This window comes from Capricornis sumatraensis, chromosome 1 (assembly GCF_032405125.1).
Source record: "Capricornis sumatraensis isolate serow.1 chromosome 1, serow.2, whole genome shotgun sequence".
In the NCBI taxonomy this organism is placed as follows: Eukaryota; Metazoa; Chordata; class Mammalia; order Artiodactyla; family Bovidae; genus Capricornis; species Capricornis sumatraensis.
In genome coordinates, this window is record NC_091069.1 from 33237876 (window position 1) to 33262328 (window position 24453).

At 41.6% G+C, this 24453-nt stretch overlaps 1 protein-coding gene across 1 annotated transcript in view; it reads left to right on the forward strand.

The window, feature by feature from the left end:
• Nucleotides 1–12781: 12781 nt before the first annotated feature.
• RAB10 (RAB10, member RAS oncogene family) overlaps nucleotides 12782–24453 on the forward strand; it is a 62838-nt gene continuing 51166 nt past the window's right edge. Inside the window, exon 1 of the mRNA XM_068988724.1 lies at nucleotides 12782–13397. Within this exon, the coding sequence (XP_068844825.1) occupies nucleotides 13271–13397 (127 nt within the window). The 5' untranslated portion in view covers nucleotides 12782–13270. The remainder of the gene's footprint in view (nucleotides 13398–24453) is intronic.

Consider the following 24453-nt stretch of genomic DNA (forward strand, 5'->3'; position numbering starts at 1 on the left):
CCTGGCATCCTCTTGGGGATAGTTTGGACAAAAGAGATGGCTGAGCTCAGATATTATCTTGGCAGTGTTTAACTCAATTGGTATGTAGCATGAGGACTTTCAATACCCTGTGCTTCTTCCCTCTCTCTGGCTCCAGGAAAGAGGTTGGGCAGCCTGCAAATAACTGGGTGCTTAGTCTGAAAAGCTGGAACCAGTCAGCGCTGGGTGAGGGCTGACAGGTGACAGCTGAGTTCAAGCTTTGGGAACAAACAGGCAATTCCCTGAAGTCTGAGTTTCCATGATCAAATCAGTGTGAAGAAATCAATTTGCCACAAATTTTAAAATTCGCATAACTATTGTTATGCTATGAGTCAATTCGACTTAAAAGCAAACAACCAGAGTCTGTATTCTTTTTATCAAGCCAAACCAAATATTCAGACTTCTTCCCTCACTTTGCTATATTACTCTTTTTTTTTTTAAGGAGGAACATGTTCCCTTTTTGTGTCACGTGGGATTTTTTTACGTGGGATTTTTCATTGACGCACTTGCACTCTCTAGGCTTAGTAGCTCTGAGGCACGTGGGATCTTAGTTCCCGGACCAGGGATGGAACCCTTATCCCCTGCATTGAAAGGCTGATATCTAACCACTGGACCACCAGGGAAGTCCCTACTTTGCTGGTATTCTGATATCTATAAGGAGTACCAAAAAAAAAAAAAAAAGGAGTACCAATGTTTCCTCTGTCTCCATATACAATGTTAATCCCTTCTTTCACTTTTTAAAAAAGTCCTTATTTTATTTACCTGGCCATGCTGTGTGGCTTGCAGTATCTCTGTTCCCCGATCAGGGATTGAACCTGGGCCATGGCAGTGAAAGTTCTGAGTCCTAACCACGAGACCACCAGGGAATTTCCCCCTCTCATTTTATTTCATTTAATATTTTTCCCTTCCTCCCTCCTCAATGCCCTCTCCTTCTACAGGTTTGCTCTCTAATGTTGATAGATGTTATTGAATATGTATGAAACCTCATAAAACATAGCTTTGTAGGTTTTTAATTTACATGAATGGCATTGTACTATAAATCAGTTTCTGCTTCTATTGTTTCAGTTTTCTACATTGCTGAATGTGTAGCTAGTCAGTAGTTTAATATTGCAGTAAGGTATTCAATAATATGTGGGGTAGGCCATTGTCAGGCCTGCAACAGGCCCAATAGTACCACAGGAATTTTCTTACATGGTAGAGGGTAGACCCTTGAGCGCTGACCTAGCTTCTTCCCAAGCCTAATCTAACAAAAGTACGCACTAAACGAACTCATAGGCCCAGTTTTCTCCCTCTGAATGGCCTACACTGATCGTCAGAATTTGGGCATGTTTCTGTGAGGAACTAAGAAGACATTTTTCTTGGTATGTTTGCTGATTTATTAGTAAACTGAAATGATAACAGTCCTGACTGGGTCTGAGTCGTCATGTTACCCAATTTTTAAACCCAAGCCAAGTCTTTATGATCTGGGCTAACTCAACTTGCATTCACCACATTTCATTTACTCATTCGCCTAGCAGTAGACACTGAGATTGAGTCCAACATCTCACTGCCACAAAGAAAGTCGATGATGAATCTACGTGATAATTTCTCTTGGACCACCCAACATTGGTATTGTTGGGTCACAGGTATGTACATCATTTATTAAATACTGCCTGATTGCTTTCCAAAATGGCTGGACTGAATGTATTTACATCAGCTGTACATGAGAGTTCTTATCTCTCTGCATCCTCACCAACACTCGGCATTATTCACCTTTTTAATTTTCGCCATTTTCATGGGCAGAAAATTTTACCTTATTATTGTTTTAATTTGAATTTCTCTGATTACAAGCAAATTTGAACATTTTTTTTCACGTATTCTTCTCTTATGACAGTGAATTGGCTGTTCCTCTCCTTTGTCTATTTTAGATTTGTATACATAAAATGTAATTTATATGCTAATTTATTGAATGACTTTAGTAACTTAATGGTTCAGTTCAGTTCAGTCGCTCAGTCATGTCTGACTCTTTGCCACCCCACGGACCGCAGCACACCAAGCCTCCCTGTCCATCACCAACCCCAGGAATTTACCCAAACTCATGTCTATAGCGTCGGTGATGCCATCCAACCATTTCATCTTCTGTCATCCCCTTCTCCTCCTGCCCTCAATCTTTCCCAGCATCAGGGTCTTTTCAAATGAGTCAGCTCTTCACATCAGGTGGCCAAAGTACTGGAGTGTCAGCTTCAACATCAGTGCTTCCAATGAACTCCCAGGACTGATCTCCTTTAGGATGGACTGGTTGGATCTCCTTGCAGTCCAAGGGACTCTCAAGAGTCTTCTCCAACACCACAGTTCAAAAGCATCAATTCTTCAGAACTCAGCTTTCTTTATAGTCCAACTCTCACATCCATACATGACTACTGCAAAAACCATAGCTTTGACTAGATGGATCTTTGTTGGCAAAGTAATGTACCTAATGGTTTCAACACAAAATTGATCTGGAAGGTAATTTCTTCTCAATCAGTTACCAAACCATCTCAGTTTTAAAGAGTATCCCAACAAGACTTTTCCATTAATATTATCAATATAATCTGCTGGTGGTAGCTTGATTTGGACATTTTCACAGGTGTTATGTTCTTAACTCAGCACTGTGTTCAATGATAGATACCACATTTGGAAAGGGAGATAGGCAAATCAGAATGGTGGCGCTATTAGTTATCTAGGGTCATCTTCGGAGAAGGCAATGGCAACCCACTCCAGTACTCTCGCCTGGAAAATCCCATGGATGGAGGAGCCTGGTAGGCTGCAGTCCATGGGGTTGATAAAAGTCAGACATGACTGAGCGACTTCACTTTCACTTTTCACTGTCATGCATTGGAGAAGGAAATGGCAACCCACTTCAGTGTTCTTGCCTGGAGAATCCCAGGGACGGCGGAGCCTGGTGGGCTGCTGTCTATGGGGTCGCACAGAGTCAGACATGACTGACGCGACTTAGCAGCAGCAGCAAGGGTCATCTTATTTGAAGAGGGTTAGCTCAGAGCAGCTTAGAGGAAAATGTCAATGCTATCTTTAAATAGTTGAAGAGTTGTCATGTGAATGTAGGGAAAGGTTTATTCTGTGTTGCTCCAGAGGACAGAATTAAAACAAATGGATGATATTACATGGGAGCACATTTAGACGTTTCTCTCAGCCCTGAAATCAGTCCTCTTGCCATCAGCGAGCTCAGTGGCTATGTTCATTCAGAGGCAGACATAGGTTGCTTATAGCATTTCTTCACCGAACAGAAATTAGTTTAGATGACATCTAAGCTCTCTTCTAATGCAGATGCAATTCAACCTAATTAATAATTATTGAGTCCCTATTACATGCGAGATACTGGGCTAGAGATAAGAGATGCAACAATAGTTCCTTAGATGGTTTACATCTTACAGAGGGAAGAGAATCAATATTTAGTGAATCGCTTGTCCACCTGCCATGTTCTCTGCATAGATTATTTTAATCTTTACAATAAATTGAATTTGGTAGCTACTGATAACCTCAATTTCCAGATGAGGAAACTGAAGTTCAAAATGCTAAGCAATGGTCAAGATGAGTCAGCTAACATGAGATGGAACAAATATTCAAGATCAGATCCCCATGACTCCATTATACCATGCCATGCATGAGTCTATGAATTGTAAGCCTTAAGTGTAGTTTCACATTACTTGACTTGGCAGAGAGTTAAAGCATTCTCTTTTTAAGTATGATGAATCCTTCTCTAGGTCTTGATTCTCGAGATAAAGTTTTCTAGAGTCTCCATTCCATTTGGGTTTCAAATCTTTCCTTAAGCAGACCTCTTGCCTCACTTTGACAACGCTCCCCTCGGTTCTGCCTTTGGTGGCGGTTGTTTAGTCGCTGAGTTGTGTTTGACTCTTTTGCGACCCCATGGACTATAGCCTGCCAGGCTCCTTTGTCCGTGGGATTTCCCAGCCAAGAATATTGGAGTGGGTTGCCATTTCCTTCTCCAGGAGATCTAGTCAATTCAGAGATCAAACCTCGTCTCTTCTTGGCAGGCAGATTCTTTACCACTGCGCTACCTGGGAACCCCTGGGTTCTGCCTTTAGAAAGTGCCTTTCTCTCCAATTCTATTCTGTCCCAACTTTTCGTGGCTACTAGGATTTTTTTCCAGTTGTCTCATGCAGGTCAAGTTGCCATAATTTTTGCTCTCTGAACTTTTCTCTCAGTTTCCCGAAAGCCTCTTTAGCTTTGCTCTTCAGAGCTCTGACCCCTCCTACCATAAACATCCCAATTTTCCTCTGATAGCACAAGTGTGCCTGATAGCCCTGTTTTGTACTGCTTCATTCAGGGTCTACTATGGATCTTTCCATGTTAAAAGAGAACCACTGTGTTTGTTTATTTCTTAGTGTGCTCCATTTTCTAAGTAAAAAAAAAAAAATGAATGAATGAATTAAGTAAGTAAGCAAATTAATTACTTTAATATATAGTTGAATAGCCAGTTATTAGAAAAGAATCCTTTGTCTTGGACGATTCTTTTGTTTTCCTTTAGATGTTAAAAAAAGAGGATAACTTACATATTTACACTTTAATATGCAAACATAGGAGAAGGCAATGGCAACCTACTCCAGTACTCTTGCCTGGAAAATCCCATGGATGGAGGAGCCTGGTAGACTGCAGTCCATGGGGCCGCTTTGAGTCAGACATGACTAAGCGACTTCACTTTCCCTTTTTACTTTCACACACTGGAGAAGGAAATGGCAACCTACTCCAGTGTTCTTGCCTGGAGAATCCCAGGGACGGGGAAGCAGAGTCGGACATGACTGAAGCGACTTAGCAGCAGCAGAAGCATGCAAATGTAAATATACAGTCCCTAGCCTGGGTAGGGTTCCTGCTTAATTGATAATCACTTTTAGAGTAGGCATAAAGTTGCAAAAGATGGGTTTAGAGGAATCTTTTCCCTTCCCTTTTGAGATCCCCATGGATTAACAGAATATGTTCAGTTCAGTTCAGTTGCTCAGTCGTGTCCGACTCTTTGTGACCCCATGAATCGCAACACGCCAGGCCTCCCTGTCCATCACAAACTCCCGGAGTTCACTCAAACTCACATCCATCGAGTCGGTGATGCCATCCAGCCATCTCATCTTCTGTCGTCCCCTTCTCCTCCTGCCTCCAATCCCTCCCAGCATCAGGGTCTTTTCCAATGAGTCAACTCTTCGCATGAGGTGGCCAAAGTACTGGAATTTCAGCTTTAGCATCAGTCCTTCCAAAGAACACCAAGGACTGATCTCCTTTAGAATAGACAGGTTGGATCTCCTTGCGGTCCAAGGGACTCTCCAGAGTCTTCTCCAACACCACACTTCAAAAGCATCAATTCTTTGGCGCTCAGCTTTCTTCACAGTCCAACTCTCACATCCATACATGACTACTGGAAAAACCATAGTCTTGAGTAGACAGACCTTTGTTGGCAAAGTAACGTCTCTGCTTTTAAATATGCTATCTAGGTTGGTCACAACTTTCCTTCCAAGGAGTAAGTGTCTTTTAATTTCAAGGCTGCAATCACCATCTGCAGTGATTTTGGAGTCCAAAAAATAAAGTCTGACACTGTTTCCACTGTTTACCCTTAAATATGTGATTTTTTAAAATCTATGTTCGTCTAGATGTTTTTTTCAACAAGTCAATGACCTGCAGATGGAAAGTTTTCTCTGTTCTTGTGGTGGTAATAACATTTCTGAACATTAACTGAAGGCTAAATACTGTGTCTTATTTAATCGTCATTTAACCCTATGGTAGTTTTTATCTAGTTCCCACTTTACAGATGAGGAAACAGGTTGAAAGAGGTTAAGTAACTCACCCAAGATCTCTAACAATGTGCCAGATATAGAATCTTAGGTCTAGCCAACTCAAGTGAAGTGCGAAAGTGAAAGTGAAGGTCGCTCAGTCGTGACTTTCAACCCCATGGACTATACACAGTCCATGGAATTCTCCAGGCCAGAATACTGGCGTGGGTAGCCTATCCTTTCTCCAGAGGATCTTCCTGACCCAGGAACTGAACCCGGGTCTCCTTCATTGCAGGCAGATTCTTTACCGCCTTCTATCGGGGAAGTGAACTCAAGAGCCATGTTTATAACCATGGGACTGCATCAATTGTTCCAATGGAGGTGAATACAGATTCACGGCTGGATTTTTTTATATTGGGGGCAGTTGTCTGCTACTTTCAGCCAGTGAATTTTTTCTTTTTGTCTCCTTTCGATAATTCCATGAAAGCTTCACAACTCTTCAGTTTCAATTCTTGTTTCTCTCAATTTTAATCTTTCATTTCTTGTTCTGACCTATTCTTGTTCTTGTTCAACTTCCTATGGCATCATTTTTCTTCCAGCATGGCTTGTTGCTTTGATAATTTATAACTATTCTAACTTTACTTGTAATTTTCTGCTTTCTTTTTCCTTATGGTGCAAAGCTCTTACCTCTTAGTAATAATAGTAATCATTTATATTTGCATAGTGTTTTATGCTATATAAAGTACATTTACTTGCACTCTCTTATTTAATTTCTAAATCAGTCTCATGAAGTATTGTATCCTTTTGACATATGAGGAAAATAGGCTTAGTGAGGTTAAATGAATCATAGAGCCAGTCAGTAGCAGAGTTGTTTCTTGAGTCTATGTTATCTGACTCCAAATTTAATGTTCATTCCACTATATCATAGTTGTACCATTTGTCCTAGTGGTATTTCATGTTCATAGAAACAAACTCTGTAATGGAGTTAAGTGAGTTCTTCACGTATTTTCTAAAATTAATAAAATATTACTCTAAATGTATTATCTTCCCATTCACTTCTCTTGAATTTTCAAAATTTTCCCCAAACATTCTGAAAATGTCTCCAAATTATTTCTCCAAATTAGTATTGTTTTGCTTACCTGTAGGGTTTTTTTAAATTATTTATTTTTGGCTGCATAGGGTCTTTGTCGTGGCACACGGGCTTCTCTTGAGGGGCACAGGCTCAGCAGTTGTGGTGCATGGGCTTCTTTCTTGTCGAGGGGCATGGCCTCAGGAGTGTAACACAGGCTTCCCTCTCCTTGAGGGGCGTGGGCTCAGTAGCTGTGGCACATGGGCTTAGCTGCCCTGCTGCATGTGGGATCTTAGTTCCCCCACCAGAAATTGAACCCATGTCCCCAGCACTGGAAGGCAGATTCTCAACCATTGAACCACCAGGGAAGTCCCCTATATGTGGATTTTATGTTTCTAAAAGTAAATGTGTGTTATTTGTGGAAATGAAAAGGAAGAAACGTACTAGATTTTTTTTTAAGTGCTATGGAAGTTCAAAGGGAAACAAGTTCCTTCACAGGAGAATGTGCTGGGGAAGACAGGCTATGGTGAGAACATTTAAGCCATAGGTGGAGTGAGGAGAAAGTGCATTTTTAACGTTTTTGGTTGCACTGAAAGGCATATGGGATCTTAATCCCTGACCAAGGATTGAACCCACAGTTCCTGCTTTGGAAGCTCGGAGTCTTAACGACTGAACCGCCAGGAAAGTCCTGAGGGTGTATTTTGTATGGAGAAAAACCACAGTAAACTGGGCATGAAATCAAGAGAATACATAATAACTGTGAGGAAGGGGACTAGTTCAGCCTGTCTAGAGGCTAGTATGCAGAAGATAGGGTAGGAAATAGTTTACTGAAGTTCCTTAAGTGCCAGGTGAGGAGGCCAGCATTTCAGAACTGAGATATCCCTGAAGGAGACTAGGACAAACACATCCAGTGTGCTGGGCAAAGCTCATGGGGCAATCATTCTCTAACAGGAGGTTGGACTAAATCAAGATATGCAGGCAGAGCAGAATATTGACAGGCTATGGTGATAAGAACACTGGTCTCCTCTGCGCAATCAGTACCTAGCATCAGGAAGGTCAAAGACCTTCCTCTAAGATGGCCCTAGGCAGAATGGGAGGGGGAACAGAGGAACCAGATAGTAGAAGTCAGGCAACGTCTCAGAGACTGGAGGGGCAGGTGTTACAGCAAGGTGATGACTTAGCAGTGGTGCTGCCATTGGAGGGAAGATGTGATTCTTTTTTTCTTTTTAATTGTTAAAAGAAAATATATTTGTTTGGCTGCCTTGGGCCTCAGTTGCCACACGTAGGATCTTTGATGCGTCACATGGAAGCTTTCACTGCTGTGCTTGGACTCTCTAGACTCTAGTCGCACCACTCAGGCATAGTCGCTCTGCAGCTCTGGGATCTTAGTTTCCCAGCCAGGGTTAGAACCTGCGTTCCCTGCAGTGAAAGGTGGATTCTTAGCCACCAGACCATGAGAAAAGGTGCAACACTTCATTCTTCAGAGCAAGCAAGGGTAGAAGGATTAAAGAGGAAGAAATCAAGGAGAGAGATTGGAAAATATAAGTGGGAAGAATAATAAAGATGATCCTGAGTCAATATCTTTTCAGGCAGGGATTTCTTACATGCTATAGAGGCAGGGCCTGAAAGTGGAAGCTGAAGAGTGGAACCATGTGCTGGCTAGCTGTGCACTTTCTAGAAAAATATAGAAATAATACCTAATAATTACTGGTTTGTTGTTTAGTCGCTAAGTTGTGTCCAACTCTTTTGCAACCCCATGGACTGCAGCCTGCCAGGCTTCTATGTCCATGGGAGTTTCTAGGCAAGAATACTGGAGTGGGTTGCTATCTCTTTCTCCAGTACATCTTCCCAACCCAGGGATTGAACCCATATCTCCTACATTGGGAGGAGGATTCCTTACCAGTGAGATACCAGGGAATCCCAATAATTACTGATATGAACAATTCTTTCTTGGTTTTTCAAATTATTTGGACTAGATTCTATACAGATCAATTTTTTTTTTTCAATGTATAAAACCCAAGCTAGTACTAAATCGGTAATTTCTTTCACTGTTTCAACTATTATCAACATTACTTCACAACTCTACATTTACCTTTTAGGCCTACATAGACTCTCATTTTATTCTCCCCACCCCCAACCCCTGCCAGAATCAGAGATCATACCTGATCATTCTAGTGGTCTTCAGTGGTAAGCAGGGTTTGAGGCTTAGGCTTCACTCCAGCAAAACTTTTAATTTTAGAGAAACCAAACATTACTGGCTGAGCCTCCCAATTCTTGCCTTCATGCAATATGATGTCCTGTAGAGGTTTTCTTTATTTTTCCCTTTAGCACACAGTGCTGGCTCTGCCACTGCAAGTGTGATATCTTGTTACTCCCTAACCTGAGCCTTAGACTCACCTGAAAATTATGTGCAGGAGTTGAACTAAGACTTAAAAGATATGACAGCTCTAAACTTCTAGGATCCTGATTCAATAGTAAATAAAATTTGTTGGGACTTCCCTAGTGGTCCAGTGAGTAAGACTCTGCCCTCTCAATTCAGGGGGCCCAGATTGGATGCCTGGTTAGGAAACTAGATCCTGCATGCTGCAACTAAGACTTGGCACAACCAAATAAATATATAAGTAAAATTTTTTAAGAGTATAATTAATTCCTAAAGCTCCAGAATATTGAGTCCATGGAAAAAAGGTTCTAACCGATAAAACTGTTGGAAATGACTGGGATAAAGAATAAATTTTTGTGAAAACTTTTTACATTTTTTACATTCTTTCACTTTTCGGTTCAGTTCAGTTCAGTTCAGTTCAGTCACTCAGTCCTGTCTGACTCTTTGTGACCCCATGGACTGCAGCACACCAGGCCCCCCTGTCCATCACCAACTCCCAGAGCTAACTCAAACTCATGTCCATAGAGTCAGTGATGCCATCCAACCATCTCACCCTCTGTCATCTCCTTCTGCTCACGCCTTCAATCTTTCCCAGAATCAGGGTCTTTTCAAATGAGTTCTTCACATCAGGTTGCCAAAGTATTGGAGCTTCAGCTTCCACATCAGTCCTTCCAAAGAACATTCAGGACTGATTTCCTTTAAGATGGACTGGTTGGATCTCCTTGAAGTCCAAGGGACTCTCAAGAGTCTTCTCTAACACCACACTTCAAAAGTATCAATTCTTTGGCACTCAGCTTTCTTTATAGTCCAACTCTCACATCCATACATGACTCCTGCAAAAACCATAGCTTTGACTAGACGGACCTTTGTTGGCAAAGTAACGTCTCTGCTTTTTAATATGCTGTCTAGGTGGGTCATAACTTTTCTTCCAAGGAGTAAGCGTCTTTTAACTTCATGGCTGCAGTCACCATCTGCAGTGATTTTGGAGCCCCCAAAAATAAAGTCTCTCATTGTTTCCCCATCTATTTGCCATGAAGTGATGGGACCGGATGTCATGATCTTAGTTTTCTGAATGTTGATTTTTAAGCCAACTTTTTCACTCTCTTTCACTTTCATCAAGAGGCTCCTTAGTTCTTCTATGCTTTCTGCCATAAGGGTGGTGTCATCTGCATATCTGAGGTTATTGATATTTCTTCTGGCAATCCTGATTCCAGCTTGTGCTTCATCCATCCCAGCATTTCTCATGATGTACTCTGCATAGAAGTTAAATAAGCAGGGTGACAGTATACAGCCTTGACGTACTCCTTTCCCTGTTTGGAGCCAGTCTGTTGTTCCGTGTCCAATTCTAACCGTTGCTTCTTGACCTGCATACAGATTTCTCAGGAGGCAGGTCATGTGGTCTGCTATTTCCATGTCTTGAAGAAGTTTCATTTTTACCTGCCCACTATCCTTAACATTATAAAGAAAGCTGAGCGCCGAAGAATTGATGCTTTTTAACTGTGGTGTTGGAGAAGACTCTTGAGAGTCCCTTGGACCACAAGGAGATCCAACCAGTCCATCCTAAAGATCAGTCCTGGGTATTCATTGGAAGGACTGATGTTGAAGCTGAAACTTCAATACCTTGGCCACCTGATGTGAAGAGATGACTCATTTGAAAAGACCCTGATGCTGGGAAAGATTGAGGGCAGGAGGAAAAGGGGACAACAGAGGATGAGATGGTTGGATGGCATCACCAACTCAATGGACATGGGTTTGGGATGGATAGGGAGGCCTAGTGTGCTGAGGTTCATGGGGTCGCAGAGTTGGACACGACTGAGCGACAGAACTGAACTGATCTCTAACATTTATGTAGTGGAATTAGTCTTTCTACACTTAAAAATCATAGCATTTCTAAAGTCCTTCACAACATTGGGGTTTTAGTTAATCAAACTTATTTTGAAAGGAAGACTAACAGTAGAGATTTTCCTGAATGTTATTACTCGGAATTGGTGACAAAACTGTGAAGTACTCATCATAGCTCATTTTGTGATTTGCATGCCTAGACTATTTTAGAATTGTTGTTATTATCTGAATAAGGCATTCCCAATGCGAGAAAGAATGAGTCACAGAGAATAAGGTTTAAGAGGCAAGAGCAATCACAGAAACAAACTAGAGTGAGATTAGAGAAGACAGGCATTTTCAGAAATGAAGCCTTAGGGGTAGTTTTACAGGAAGAATGTAAGACAACTCTTCAAAGAATGATTCAAATACGATTACACTAACTGCTTGAAAAACTAATTTTAATTACATATTTAATATGTAAATGTGCACTGAACTGAACTGATTCAAATACATAAACACTTTGGTGGTGGTAGTGGGGTGTAATACAGTTTCTACCTCTCTGGCAAGCCCTGTTTCTTGTTTTCCGGATGTCCCGGCGTTTACTCCTGGGTCAGGTTGAACCAGCATACCAGGTTCAACGACTCTGCCATCACACCTAGGTGTGCTTTGGAGCCATGAAGCACACTGAGAATGGTAGGGCAGGAGTATAAATATTTAAACTACAGAAAGGAAGAAGAAAGGGAAGGTATAACCTGACTGATGGGAAGTATGAAAAGAAAGCGCAAGTAAGAAACAGTGGAGTTGAGGTTTGCTTCACTATTCCCCAATTTGGGACACTGGGGGTTCGATTTTGGCGGCAGGGCGGCGGGCCCAGCTTCCTCTGTATAGCGCTCCTGGATTCTCCCAGTTCCGAAAAGGCGGATCAGTTCTGGAGCGGGTTCTCAGTGTTGAGAACACACCTGCGCTGCCATTTGGCGGGGAGGTTTCCCCAGCGCCCAGGTGTTCCTCGGTATTCTTTCTCCCCTCCCTGGAACTCAGATTACATCATCCCAACCTGAGCAGCGTGGCCAGATTTTTCCCATTTCAAACTCCCGCTCTCTTGAATGCCAATTCTTGTTCCTTAAGCAAACCAGGTTGGAGCTGTTATGTTTCCCCCAACAAGAGGGAGGACACTCCAGGACGAACCTCATTTTAGCGAAGAGGCTATTAAATGACCCAGGGTACTACTTTCCTCGCATTTACAAGCTACAGCTGCACAGGAAACACACGGCCACCCAAGGCCGTGGCTGCGCCAACACCCTCAGCTCCATACGCTTGTCAAACGCGACCCGAAACATCCTCAGCGAAGTCGGAGAGCAACCGGAAGAAGAAAATCCGGGGTGTCAAGGCGGAGAGGGGGGCGGGGTAACGCCGGCATGCCGCGCCTGCGCGGTCACTATACAGCCCCTCCCCGCGGGGCGTGCTCGTTAGGCCGCCGCACCCTATCAGGCGGCCGCAGGGAGCGCGCCCGCGGCCTCGCCCTCTCTCGCCCCACCCCTCTCTCATCTCCGCCGGGCCTTAGACTGAGGTTGGGAGACCCAGAGCGAGCTCCACTCTCCGCCCCGAGCGGTCCCGCACTCCCCCTAGCGCGCGTGCGCAGGGGTGGACCGCAGGACGAGGGCGCGAGGGGAGGGCGGGCGTACGTCCTTGCGTGCGTCTCAGGCAGCGCGCACGCCGGCGTGAGAGGGCACGGGGAAAAGGTGGCTCTGGCCGGGGCGGCTCGGTTTCCTGTGGCTATGTAGCTGAGCTCGTCAGCTCCGGCTCCTCCTTCGCTGACTTCGCCGCGTCCAAGCGCTGAGCTGCTGCTTCGGAAAGAGAGGCTGTCCTCACGCCTACCGCGCTCCTTCGACGGCCGAGCCTGCTCGCTCGCCCGTCGGAGCGTCCCGGCCGAGCAACCCTGAGGGGGGAGGGGAGGCCATTTTGTCCCGACCGACTCCCCGGAACCGGGCGGAGCGGCTGGGAGAGGCTGCGGAGCAGCGGTCGCCGCCCTCGGAGGCACCGGACGCCGCCACCGTCGGGGCTTCCTCGACGAGGCAGTTCCTAGGTCACCCGCGCCCTCTCGAGCCGTCCTTTTTCCCACGGTTCCCCCCGGTCCTCCGGCCTGAGAACGCCCGAGCGAGGAGTTGGCCGTAGTGAGAGGGACCGATCCCTTGGGGCCGCCGGCGGCGAGAGCCTGAGCCGCTCCTCCCAATGGCGAAGAAGACGTACGACCTGCTTTTCAAGCTGCTCCTGATCGGGGACTCGGGAGTGGGGAAGACCTGCGTCCTTTTTCGTTTTTCGGATGATGCCTTCAACACCACCTTTATTTCCACCATAGGTAAGACCTGTGGGAGGATGGTGTGCGATCTCTGCAGCTGCAAACCGTTCCTTTTACTCCAGACATCTTGCTTCCCGTTAATATACGCCTTTGTTTCAGTGATCCCGATTCCAAGCGACAGACCAAGTTACTGTTTGAATCGGCATTGAGCTTTCTGGGGCGGGGTCTTCCCCTGCTTTCCATCCGGTCTTTTGCTCTCAAGTCTCCCACTCTGCTCAGTGCCTGCTGTTACAAAATATGCAGCATTAGCAGCGTTCCAGAATCCTGTTTCTTTAAGCGTCAGGGTTGGCTTTTTCCATGTTTGTGTGGCGTTACTAGATGTACGATACTTGTAAGGCATTATTTTGATGGTTGGAGTTGAAGCAGTAGGGGTCATTTGGTAAAGACCTGAATTTATACTTCAGGGCAAAGAGATTCCATATGGTCGTAACTTAGAGTAAGCTTGAGGGTTTGTGTAAGGAATAATTAAAGTAAATTAGAAGGGAAAAGTGAGTTGCCCCGCGTTGACTAATCCATTGATGTGTCAAACAATCGGAGGCTCTTAGTGCTTGGGGTGGGACTCCGGCATGTTTGCACACACTGCTTTTCGAGACATCAGCAGAAGCAGTAATCTGATGGAGATGGTCAGTTTCTGTCCTCGAACCTGAAAACATGAAGTTTCCCCCTCCTGTTTTACACTAGCATCTTATAGGGAAGTGTCTTGCAAGTCATAGCCTTGGGACTTTTAATGTACTTTTCACCTCATGTTTCAGAATTATTTAGTATGAAAGTAAGAGCTAAAGATTGACCTTTTAAATCGGTTTCTTGTTTAGGAAAAGAAAAGGGAAGACTCTAGGAAAGTCCCTTTCAACTCTACGGAGAAAATTAAGTGTCATTTACACGAATTGTGTTAAATTGGGTTGGATGTGTGATCCTTTTTTTTCCCTCGCAAGATAAATATCTTAACACGAGGTTGTCTCTGTCACTTGGCGACCAGTACACAGCACTGGGGCAAGTGCAATAAAATCCATTTTAAGTGTAATTAATTTTATATTGAAATGATTATAAAAAGCAAGCATAGTTTTCTTTGAACTCTGGGAAGTGTCGAATTTAAGCTGATCTCAATTTATAGCATTTGGAATCGATGATTTGGATTTCTTGTGATAAGTGTCAGTTACTTAGTTCATTCTCATAAAACAGATAATACTGAAATTTAGCATTAGATCGTTTTGACTAGATTTTGATTTTACTTGTTTTGGGGGGAGGGCGTCTTTGTAATTCTTGTTTCCTGAATGTCATACTGCGCTCTAGACCTGTTGTAGATTTCATGAGACTTAGAACTTGTTCTCTGCCTGTGGGTTAGCCCTTCCTACCACTAACTTTACTTTTAAGATTCCACTTTTAGCTGTAGCTGGGTGGATCAGGTGGTTAGATCCTTCAGCAAATATTTACTGAGCACCTAACGCTAGGCACTGTTTTCGGGATAGATAAGTGGTGAACATGGCAGGAGCAGTCTAGAGAGGAAGCACAAGAGTGTGGACAGTGCTGCAGTGGGGGTTGGCACAGGGAGAGGGGTGCTTAGTCTAAATTAGGCTTGCATGGAGATGACGCCTGAAATGAAGTCTGAAGGACAAGTAGAAATTGAACTAGAGGGGTGGGATGGGGCCTTACTGGAAAAGGGAGTGTAGACTAAACCTGTAGTAAGATCAGAGATTTCATCCACGTTGGTCAGCTTTAACCTGTGGTTGAGAAAGGTAGAGTGGAAAGTAGGAAGCAAAGCATTAACTCCCATCTACTCTTGGCCTTTTGTAATGGGTGCAGTGTTGTTTATTGTACTCACAACTAAAACCCAGTCCTGTAAGATAATGACACAATCTTCTTATGTAGTTTTGTGGGACCTTAGTTCCCAGACCAGGGTTTGAACCCTTGCCCTCAGCAGTGAAAGCATGGAGCTCTAGGGAATTCCCTCCTGTAGTCTTTTTACTAGTGAGAGTGTGTGGTGATTTGGGATCTCACCTGCTGGGTTGGAATCCTAGTTCCACAGGTTACTGGCGGCAGTTTGACAAGTCAATTAACCTTTTCTCCTACTTCATTTTCTTTAAATATTGTAAATAATAGTACTCACCACAGAAGGTAGCTGTGAGAATTTTATGAGAGCAAAGTGCTGCCAGGCACACTGTAGGAGCACAGTGCATGCATATCAGTTATACATGGACACGTGCCCCATGTGCTATAGTGGGGCAGAACAAGTTACTTTATGGATTGAATGCCCTGTATGCAGTGGTCATGCAGATATTGGTTAGTGCTCTGCTAAACGTATCACTTTACACTCTGGAATGTTCATATTTTGATACGAAAATATTTGATGTGTGTGATATTTTGATATCTAAGACAGGTTGAACAGAATATATGGATGTAAAATTCTGAGTGCAGCTCCAGCATGTGGCATATATTAGCTCTATATGCATGTTTAGACGTCTCCTGGTGTCTTACATCAGTGTTATCCAAAAGAAACATAATGTGAGTCACATAAGATTTTTTAGTAGCCACATTTAAAAAGGAAAAGAAGTATTTAATACTGTCTTCTAGCTCATTTTATCCTGAAGTCTTCTCATTTTATTATATAATCAAAACTTAAAAATAGTTGAGACATTTTATACTTTTCTCTAGTGTGTGTGTATGTTATCTTTACAGTTCATCTCAGATTAGGCACATTTGGACAGTGCATGTCTAAACAGTATAAATTGGCCAGTTGGCGAATATGCAGATGATTAGAGATACTTAAAATATGTACTACTTTTAGGGCATTTTAACTTTCATCAGTTGGCTAAGACTTTTGTTTGTTTTGCTTTGCTTTTTAAAAAATAAAGAGCATTCTCTATGAATGATACTGAAATTTGAGTTGGCATTTGATTGTTAAAACGTCTTGAGGTTTGAAAGGAAGTGGTTACCTTGCAGGGGTTCAGAAGGGCCAAACTTCGAGTATAATGTAGCCTCTCATTATTTTAGACATAGTCATTTTAGTTACTTATTGGTTATTGATTCTTGGAAGAAATAATTTTTATAGGCTTATGGTCCTTATTTACAAAGCTCACAAAGGCTATTTAAATTTTTCTATGTACTTTTCCACACATCTGTATCAGAAGTTGTGTGTTATATTTATGGTCAGATTTACTGCAGATAGAATTTTAAAAACAAATTATGATGGTATGTTCCACACTCACCAATCTCAAAGGAAATTCAAGGGCACTAGAATATAAGCTGCACAAGGGCAGAAGGCTTTGTCTTTGTTTTTTTGCTGACAGATGCTAAGCACCTAGAACAGTCCCTGCATTTAATGGGTGCTTGGTAAATAATGAAGGCAGGCAGACAGGTGGTAAGTACAGTGTAACCAGGATCCTTTAGAATTAGCTAGTTTCATTTTAACATTTCTTCTTTACCTACTTTCTAAACATTAAATATATGATCTAGAGAGAGTTGCTGGTTTTTGGATGAGCATATTTCATTGGTTGATTTGGCCAAAGTCACAAAAGCATTACCTCTGGGTTCTAGGTAAAAAACTAAATTGGAAAAGGCTCTTGCCTCTGGGAGAGGCAGTGGATGCGTCCTTTTTGTTGTCTTTCAGCATATTTTTACCAAATGTTGGAAGTGTAGGTTCCACTAACATGAATTTAAAAATCGGTTTATTGAACTGAGCCCGTTTTATATGGAGAGGCTGCTTTTTAGAAAATTGAGCAAAACCTTTTTCATTTAAATGTGTCTGGACTTTGCTGTGACACCCAGACAGTGGCTCATGCTGCAGAAATGCCAGAGTACATAAGAAATGTCTTTCATTTCAAGATGTATTTTTAGGATTGATTAAAACTGTCCAGCCATTTTCCCAAGGAAAGTACACAAATGGCCAGTGAACACATGAAAAAATGTTCACCATCTTTTAATAATAAGGGAAATGCAAATCAAAACCATTATGCGATGTTACTTCACACCCATCAGGATGACTGACATAAGAACTGAACTTTTGTCATGCAGTTATCTGTTCCCGCTTTCGGTTCGTTTGGGTCTATACCGAGAAGTGAATTCTGTGATAATAAATGGTTTGAGAAACCACCATATCGTTTTCAACAGTGGCTGCACTGTGTTTACATTTCCATTAGCACGGCACCAGGATTCCATTTCTCCACATCCTCCAACACTTGTTACTGTCTGTTTAGCAGCATTATTCACAATAGCCAAAGGATAGAAACAACTCAAATGTCCATAGACAAATGAATTGATACACAAAATGTAGCATAACATATAATGGAGTATTATTCAGCCTTAAAAAGGAATGAAATTCTGATAGATTTTACGACATGGATAAACTTTGAAAACACTGTGCTAAGTGAAACAAGCCAGAACAAAAGGACAAGTATTACAGGTACCTGGAATAGGTCAGTTCATAGAGAAAGTAGAATAGTCGTTACAGGGACTGGGTAATGGGAAGTTATTTCCTAATGGGTACAAAATTTCGGTTAATGGGGAATTACTGCTTAAAGGGTACAGAGTTTCAGTTTAGAAGGATGAAAAAGTTGTGGAGATGAATAGTGGTCATGTTTGTACAGCAATGGGAATATATTTAGTGCCACTGAATTGTATACTTAGAAATGGTTAATATATACAAAAAGACAAATACTGCATGATTCCAAGTACATGAGATATTTAAAGTTTCAAATTCCTAGGAACAAAGTAGAATTGTAGAAGGTAGGTTGATAGTCTCCCAGGGACTGGGAGGAGGGGGAAATGGGGAGTTGTTTAACGGGTATAGTTTTAGTTTTGTGAGATGAAGTAACTTTGGAATTCTGTTGCATCTCATTGAGGATATACTTGACACTCCTGCACTATACACTTAACACTGGTTAGGTTGGTAAATTTTTATTTTATGTGTTTTTTTTTTTCTTTTAAACTGCAATTTAAAAAGTGGTTAAATGTCAATTTTATGTTCAGTATATTTTACTACCAAAAAAGAAAAACAAACCCAAAACACCCTTCGACAGTTGATGCAGCTCTCTAAAAGAGCATTTAATCTCAGACAGCCCTGGCACTGTTTCATGTGATAGCTACTGTTAACTGGGGGTCTTTGAGTCAAGAGGATCCTTTAAGGTACTTTCCCATGCTTAGTATTACTGGCTGTAATTTCAGATACTAAAGGCAGGTTTGTCTTTTTGTTTTGTGTCTCCATATAGAACCCCTTAGAATATTAATATAGGAAAGAACTCTGCAGTGAATTTCAAGTCAGAAAACAGACTGATGAGGTGAGAAAGTGAAAGTGTCAGTCACCCAGTCGTGTCTGACTCTTTGTGACCCCATGGACTGTAACCCACTGGGCTCCTCTGTCCATGGAATTCTCCAAAAAGGAGCTTTCCCACTCAGAGATCGAACCACAGTCTCCTGTATTGCAGGCAGATTCTTTACCATCTGAGCCACCAGAGAAGCCAAAAGATTATATGGCTAATTAGTGGAGTTTTGACTAAAATCCAGATACAATCCTGTTCATCACTGTGTTTCTCATCCTGAGAATGTCATTGTTTTGTTTGAAAAAATTAAGGATAAGGTCATTCTCCTACTCATCAATTTGTATTTGAAAAGTGGAGTTGCAGTCGTTTTGACAGAAGTGGGAAAGTTAACAAGTCTCAGCACCAAATATCAAGGGGTCTGTTCAGGGTACTTGTCCTTTGCAAACAAAGCATAATACAGCAGACCTGAGCTAATAATGTTGTTGTTCAGTTACTAAGTTGTGTCCAACTCTTTATGACCCCATGGACTGCAGCCTGCTAGGCTAACGTGTGCTTCACTGTCTCCCAGAGTTTGCTCACACTCGTGTCCTTTGGGTTGGTGATGCTATCCAATCATCTCATCCTCTGTCGCCCCCTTCTCCTCTTGCCCTCAACCTTTCCAAAAGATCTTAGGATCTTTTCCAGTGAGTTGGCTCTTTGCATTATGGTGTATAATAGTAGACACGAATTGGCAAAGGAAATACTGATTGATGTTCCTGTTTGGTTTCTAAAAAGTAAAAAATGATAGAAATACTGACAATTTGTTTCAATTAGCAGTAGAGAATTGCCCGGTTAGTTCTGTGGTAGCAGTTTAACAGAGAAATAGGGGCTTTTTGAGTGTTGATTTACAAATAAGAGACCGTTATTTAGCAAAAAATATAAGTTTGTGTGTCTCTAAGAATCTTCATGGGAACACTGTTTATGGAGATGGTTCGGTCATAAAGGAAGAGTGTAAAAGCTATAGAGAGCGTTGAGAACATTGTGTGAACCCTAAGACTATAAAAGTCTTTCAAAGGTTTTGCTGCCTTCAAAGAGGTGAATATTGGAGGTTAGTGGGGTAAATTCTTCAATTTAGATTATAAGAAGAGGAATTTAAAATGGTGATTAGAATAAAATTTTGGTGAAGAAAACTCATCTGAAGGGAAATTTCAAATGAGAAATAAATTTTTGTTTGAAGATAGTACCGTATACTTTAGCAAAAGTGATTGCTTGATATTTATCCTTCTTTCCAGAGATGAAAAATCATATTTTTGAGGAAAAGAGCAACTGGTGATGGAATACTAAGTTTCCAGCATGACCCAGAAACAGAGCCATCCAAGGTTGTAAAACATTAGAAAATGGGAAAAAACCATTATTCTGGAGACCCAAAAAGTACAACGTATCAAAATCAGAACAGAGAGCAGTGTTGATTTGTCTTTCATATCAATGGCAATGCTTATGCAGGCTTTTTTAAATTGATGTTTTTATTAAGGCAATTGTAGATTCACATGCAGTTGTGAAAAATAATACAGAAGGATCCCTTGTGCACTTTGCCCAGTTCTCCTAATGGTAACATTTTGTGAAACTATAGTATCACAACCAGGATATTGTCCTCTGGCACAGCACACCAGTCTTATTCAGATTTCTCTAGTTTTACTTGTACTCATTTTGTTTGTGTATATTAAATTCTCAGCAATTTTGTAACTTTTGTAGGTTCATTTTGCCACCACCACAGTCAAGATGCTGAACAGTTCCAAGGGACAAGGATCCTTTGTGTTCTTTTTTAACTATACCCTGTTCCCCCCCTCAAAAAATTTGTTCCCTATTTATAAAGTTTTGTTATTCACAAATATAATATAAATGGTATCAATAGGTTGTAACTTTTTGGGATTTGCTTTTATTCAGCTGGCTTAATGCCTTGGCAATTCATCCAAGTTGTGTGCACCAGTAGTTCTTTTACTGCTGAGTAGCATTTCATGGTATGCACTCCCTGCAGTTAACCACTCACCCATTGAGAAACACCGGAGGTGATTCTCATTTTTGCCTGTTGTAAATAAAACTGATAGGAATTTTAATGTAGATGATTTTGTGTGATTATAAATGTTCATTTCTCGGGAATAAATGCCCAAGTGTGCAGTTACTGGGTCAGTATGGTAACTGCGTGTTTAGTTTCATAATACCAAACTCTTTCTAGAGTGACTATACTATTTTATAGGCTCACAGTAGTTTGTGAGTGATCTAGTTTCTCTGTATCTTCACAAGTATTTGGTGGTGGTGCTCTTTTGTATTTTAGCTATTCTGGTAAATGTGTAGTAGTAATCTCATTGTGGTTTTAATTTGCATTTCCCTGATGGCCAGAGGTGTTGAAAACTGTTTCTGTGTTCCCATCTGCCGTCAGTATATTCTCTGCTGAGATATCTGATCATGTCAGTTGCCCGTTCTCTTGATTGGATTGGTTCCTTTTTTGTTTGTTTTTTTCCTGTTTTGAAAGTTCTTTATACATTTTAAGTACTAGTCCATTGTTGAACATGTGGTTTGCAAATATTTTCTTCCAGTCTCTATAGTTTGTTTTTTTCCTTCTTCATATGGCCTTTTTTCCGGGGGTGGGGTAGGTGGGTGAATTATATTTATTCAGTTATTTTGCTGCATCAGGCCTTAGTTGTGGCATATGGGCTTCTCCCTACTTCTCAACTACAATACATGGTGAGTAGTTGTGGCACGTGGGGTTAGGGGTTAAATGCCCTGCGACATGTGGGCTCTTAGTTCCCTCACCATGGATCAAACCCATGTCCCCTGTATTGGAAGGCAGATTCTTAACCACTGGACCACCAGGGAAGTCCCCATGTGGGCTTTCACACAGCAAAAATTTTAAATTTGGATGAAGTTGAATTTATTAATTTTTCTTTTCATAGGTCATGTTTTGGTGTCTAAGAACTCTGTCTAGTTCTAGACACTGAAGATCTTTTCCCATTTTTGTTTGGTAAAAGTTTTATGTTTTACATGTGAGCCTATAATATATTTTGAGTTAGTTTTTGCATTGTGGTATGAAGTTTAGGTTGAGGTTCTTTTATCTTGCTTATGATGGTATCTAGTTGCTCCAGTACCATTATTGAATGTGCAGGCTTTTTTTTTTTTAAGTCTCATGTAGTCAGTCAGTTGATGCAGATGTTCTGAAGGCTTCAGAGATACCCTGTATGATGCTGTGGGATTGAAAGTTGATTTAGTGATTGACTCTTATTTGTAATAATTTATTCTTTGCTTTCTGAAAGGTTTTTAAAATTAATTTTTATCAATGATATATATACATATTTGAAGTTAAATAAACTGCTAAAAGATTTATAGTAACAAAATTAAACAGTCTCCTGTCTCATCCCCTTTCTAGTCCTATTCTTTAGAAGCATTGTCTAGCTCTTCTGTTAAATATTGCTATTTTCAAAAGATATGCTATATCAACATCTTTTGAGTTACTAATTTAATATTAAACATTTAACCTTTTATAATCTTACCCCACTGTTTATCCCAATTTTTTTGTTAAATTGATACCCTGTGGTTACATTAATATGCCCATGGGAATATTTCCTTTAAAACCAAGTAGTCTGTTACAACTCTGTTTCCTTTTCTCTGATGTTAAAAATTCTCTTTATTTGATTTATTTCCTTTATGCATTATCAAGTCTTCCTACATCTTCCAACAACCTCTCAAAATGAATTTCTGCACAGACAGACCGTTAGAGATTATTGATGTTTTTTTCCTGGATACCTCTCTTCTACGTCTTTCTCCTTCCTGCTTCAGTTCCCTTAGCATCTCTCATGTGAGAGACTGCTGGTTTATTGCTTTGGGTCATAGTAGCTTCTTACAAAAAGGGTATATGGCAAAGGAAATTTTTTGAGACTTCCCATGTTTATTTGTATTTACTTAACTGTGTTGGGTCTTAACAACACGATAGATCTTTGTTTTGTCATGCAGGATCTTTCTTTGTCGTGCATGGACTCTCCAGTTGTGGCTTGGGGGCTCAGTGGTTGTGGCGCGTAGGCCTAGTTGCCCCACAGCATATGGGATCTTCCCTGACCAGAGATCGAACCTGTGTCCCTTGCATTGCAATGCAGATTCTTAGCCAGTGGACCACAAGGGAAGTCTTGAGAATTCCCGTATTTGTTGTTAGTTGCGTGTCTGACTCTTTGCGACCCCATGGACTGTAGCCTGGCAGGCTCCTCCGTCCATGGGATTTTCCAGGCAAGAATACTGGAGTGGGTTGCCATCTCCTTCTCCAGGAGATCTTCCTGACCCAGGGATTGAACCCAGGTCTCCTGCATTGTAGGCAGACGCTTTACTGTCTAAGCCACCAGGGAAGTCCCTGTTTAGTCGCTAAGCTGTGTCCGATTCTTTGCAACCCCATGGAGTGCAGCGTGCCAGGAGTTTGCTCAAACTCATGTGCATTGAATCAGTGATCCTGTCCAACCATCTCATTCTCTGCCTCTCTCTTTGCTTCCTGCCCTCAATCTTTCCCAGCATCAGGGTCTTTTCCTATGAGTTGGCTCTTTGCATCAGGTGGCCAAAGGATTAAAGCTTCAGCATAAGTTCTTCCAATGAATGTTAAGGGTTGATTTCCTTTAGAATTGACTGGCTTGATCTTCTTGCAGTCCAAGGGACTCTCAAGAGTCTTCTCCAGCACCACAATTCGAAAGCATCAATTCTTCAGCACTCAGCCTTATTCATGGTCCAACTCTCATATCTGTACATGACTACTGGAAAAATCATAGATTTGACTATACAGACTTTTGTCAGCAAAGTGATGTCTCTGCTTTTTTAATATGCTGTCTAGGTTTGTCTTAGCTTTCCTTCAAGGAGCAAGGATCTTTTGATAATCATGGCTACAGTCACTGTCCACAGTGATTTTGGACCCAAGACAATAAAATCTGTCACTGTTTTCCATTTTTTTCCTTTCTGCTTGTCGTGAAGTGATGAGACTGGATGCCATGATCTTAGTTTTTTTTTGAATGTTGAGTTTTAAAGCCAGCTTTTTCACTCTTCTTTCACCTTCATCAAAAGGCTGTTTAGTTCCTCTTCACTTTCTGCCATTAGAATGGTATCATCTACATGTCTGAGGTTGTTGATATTTTCCCCAGCAATATTGATGCCAGCTTGTGATTCATCCAGCCTGGCATTTGGCATGATGTACTCTGCACATAAGTTAAATAAGTAGGATGGCAGTATACAGCCTTGATAAACTCCTTTCCCGATTTTGAACCAGTCTGTTTCATGTCTGGTTCTAACGGTTGCTTCTTGACCTGTATACGAGTTTCTCCAGAGACAGCTAAGGTGGTCTGGTATTCCTGTCTCTTGAAGAATTTTCCACTGTTTGTTATTATCCACAAAATCAACAGCTTTAACGAAGTCAGTGAAGTGGAAATAGATGTTTTTCTGGAATTCCCTTGCTTTCTCTATGATCCAAAGAATGTTGACAATTTGATCTCGGATATTTCTGCTTTTTCTAATCCCAGTTTGTACATCTGGAAGTTCTCAGAGGTTCATGTACTGCTGAAGTATAGCTTGAAGGATTTTGAGCATTACCTTGCTAGTGTGTGAAATGACTGCAGTCGTATGGTAGATTGAACATTCTTTGGCACTGTCCTTCTTTGGGATTGGAATGAAAACTGGCCCTTTTCAGTCTGGTGGCCACTGCTGAATTTTCCAAATTTTCGGACGTATTGAGTGTAGCAGTTTCACAGCATCATCTTTTAGGATTTAGAATAGCTCAGCTGGAATTCCATCACCTTCACTAGCTT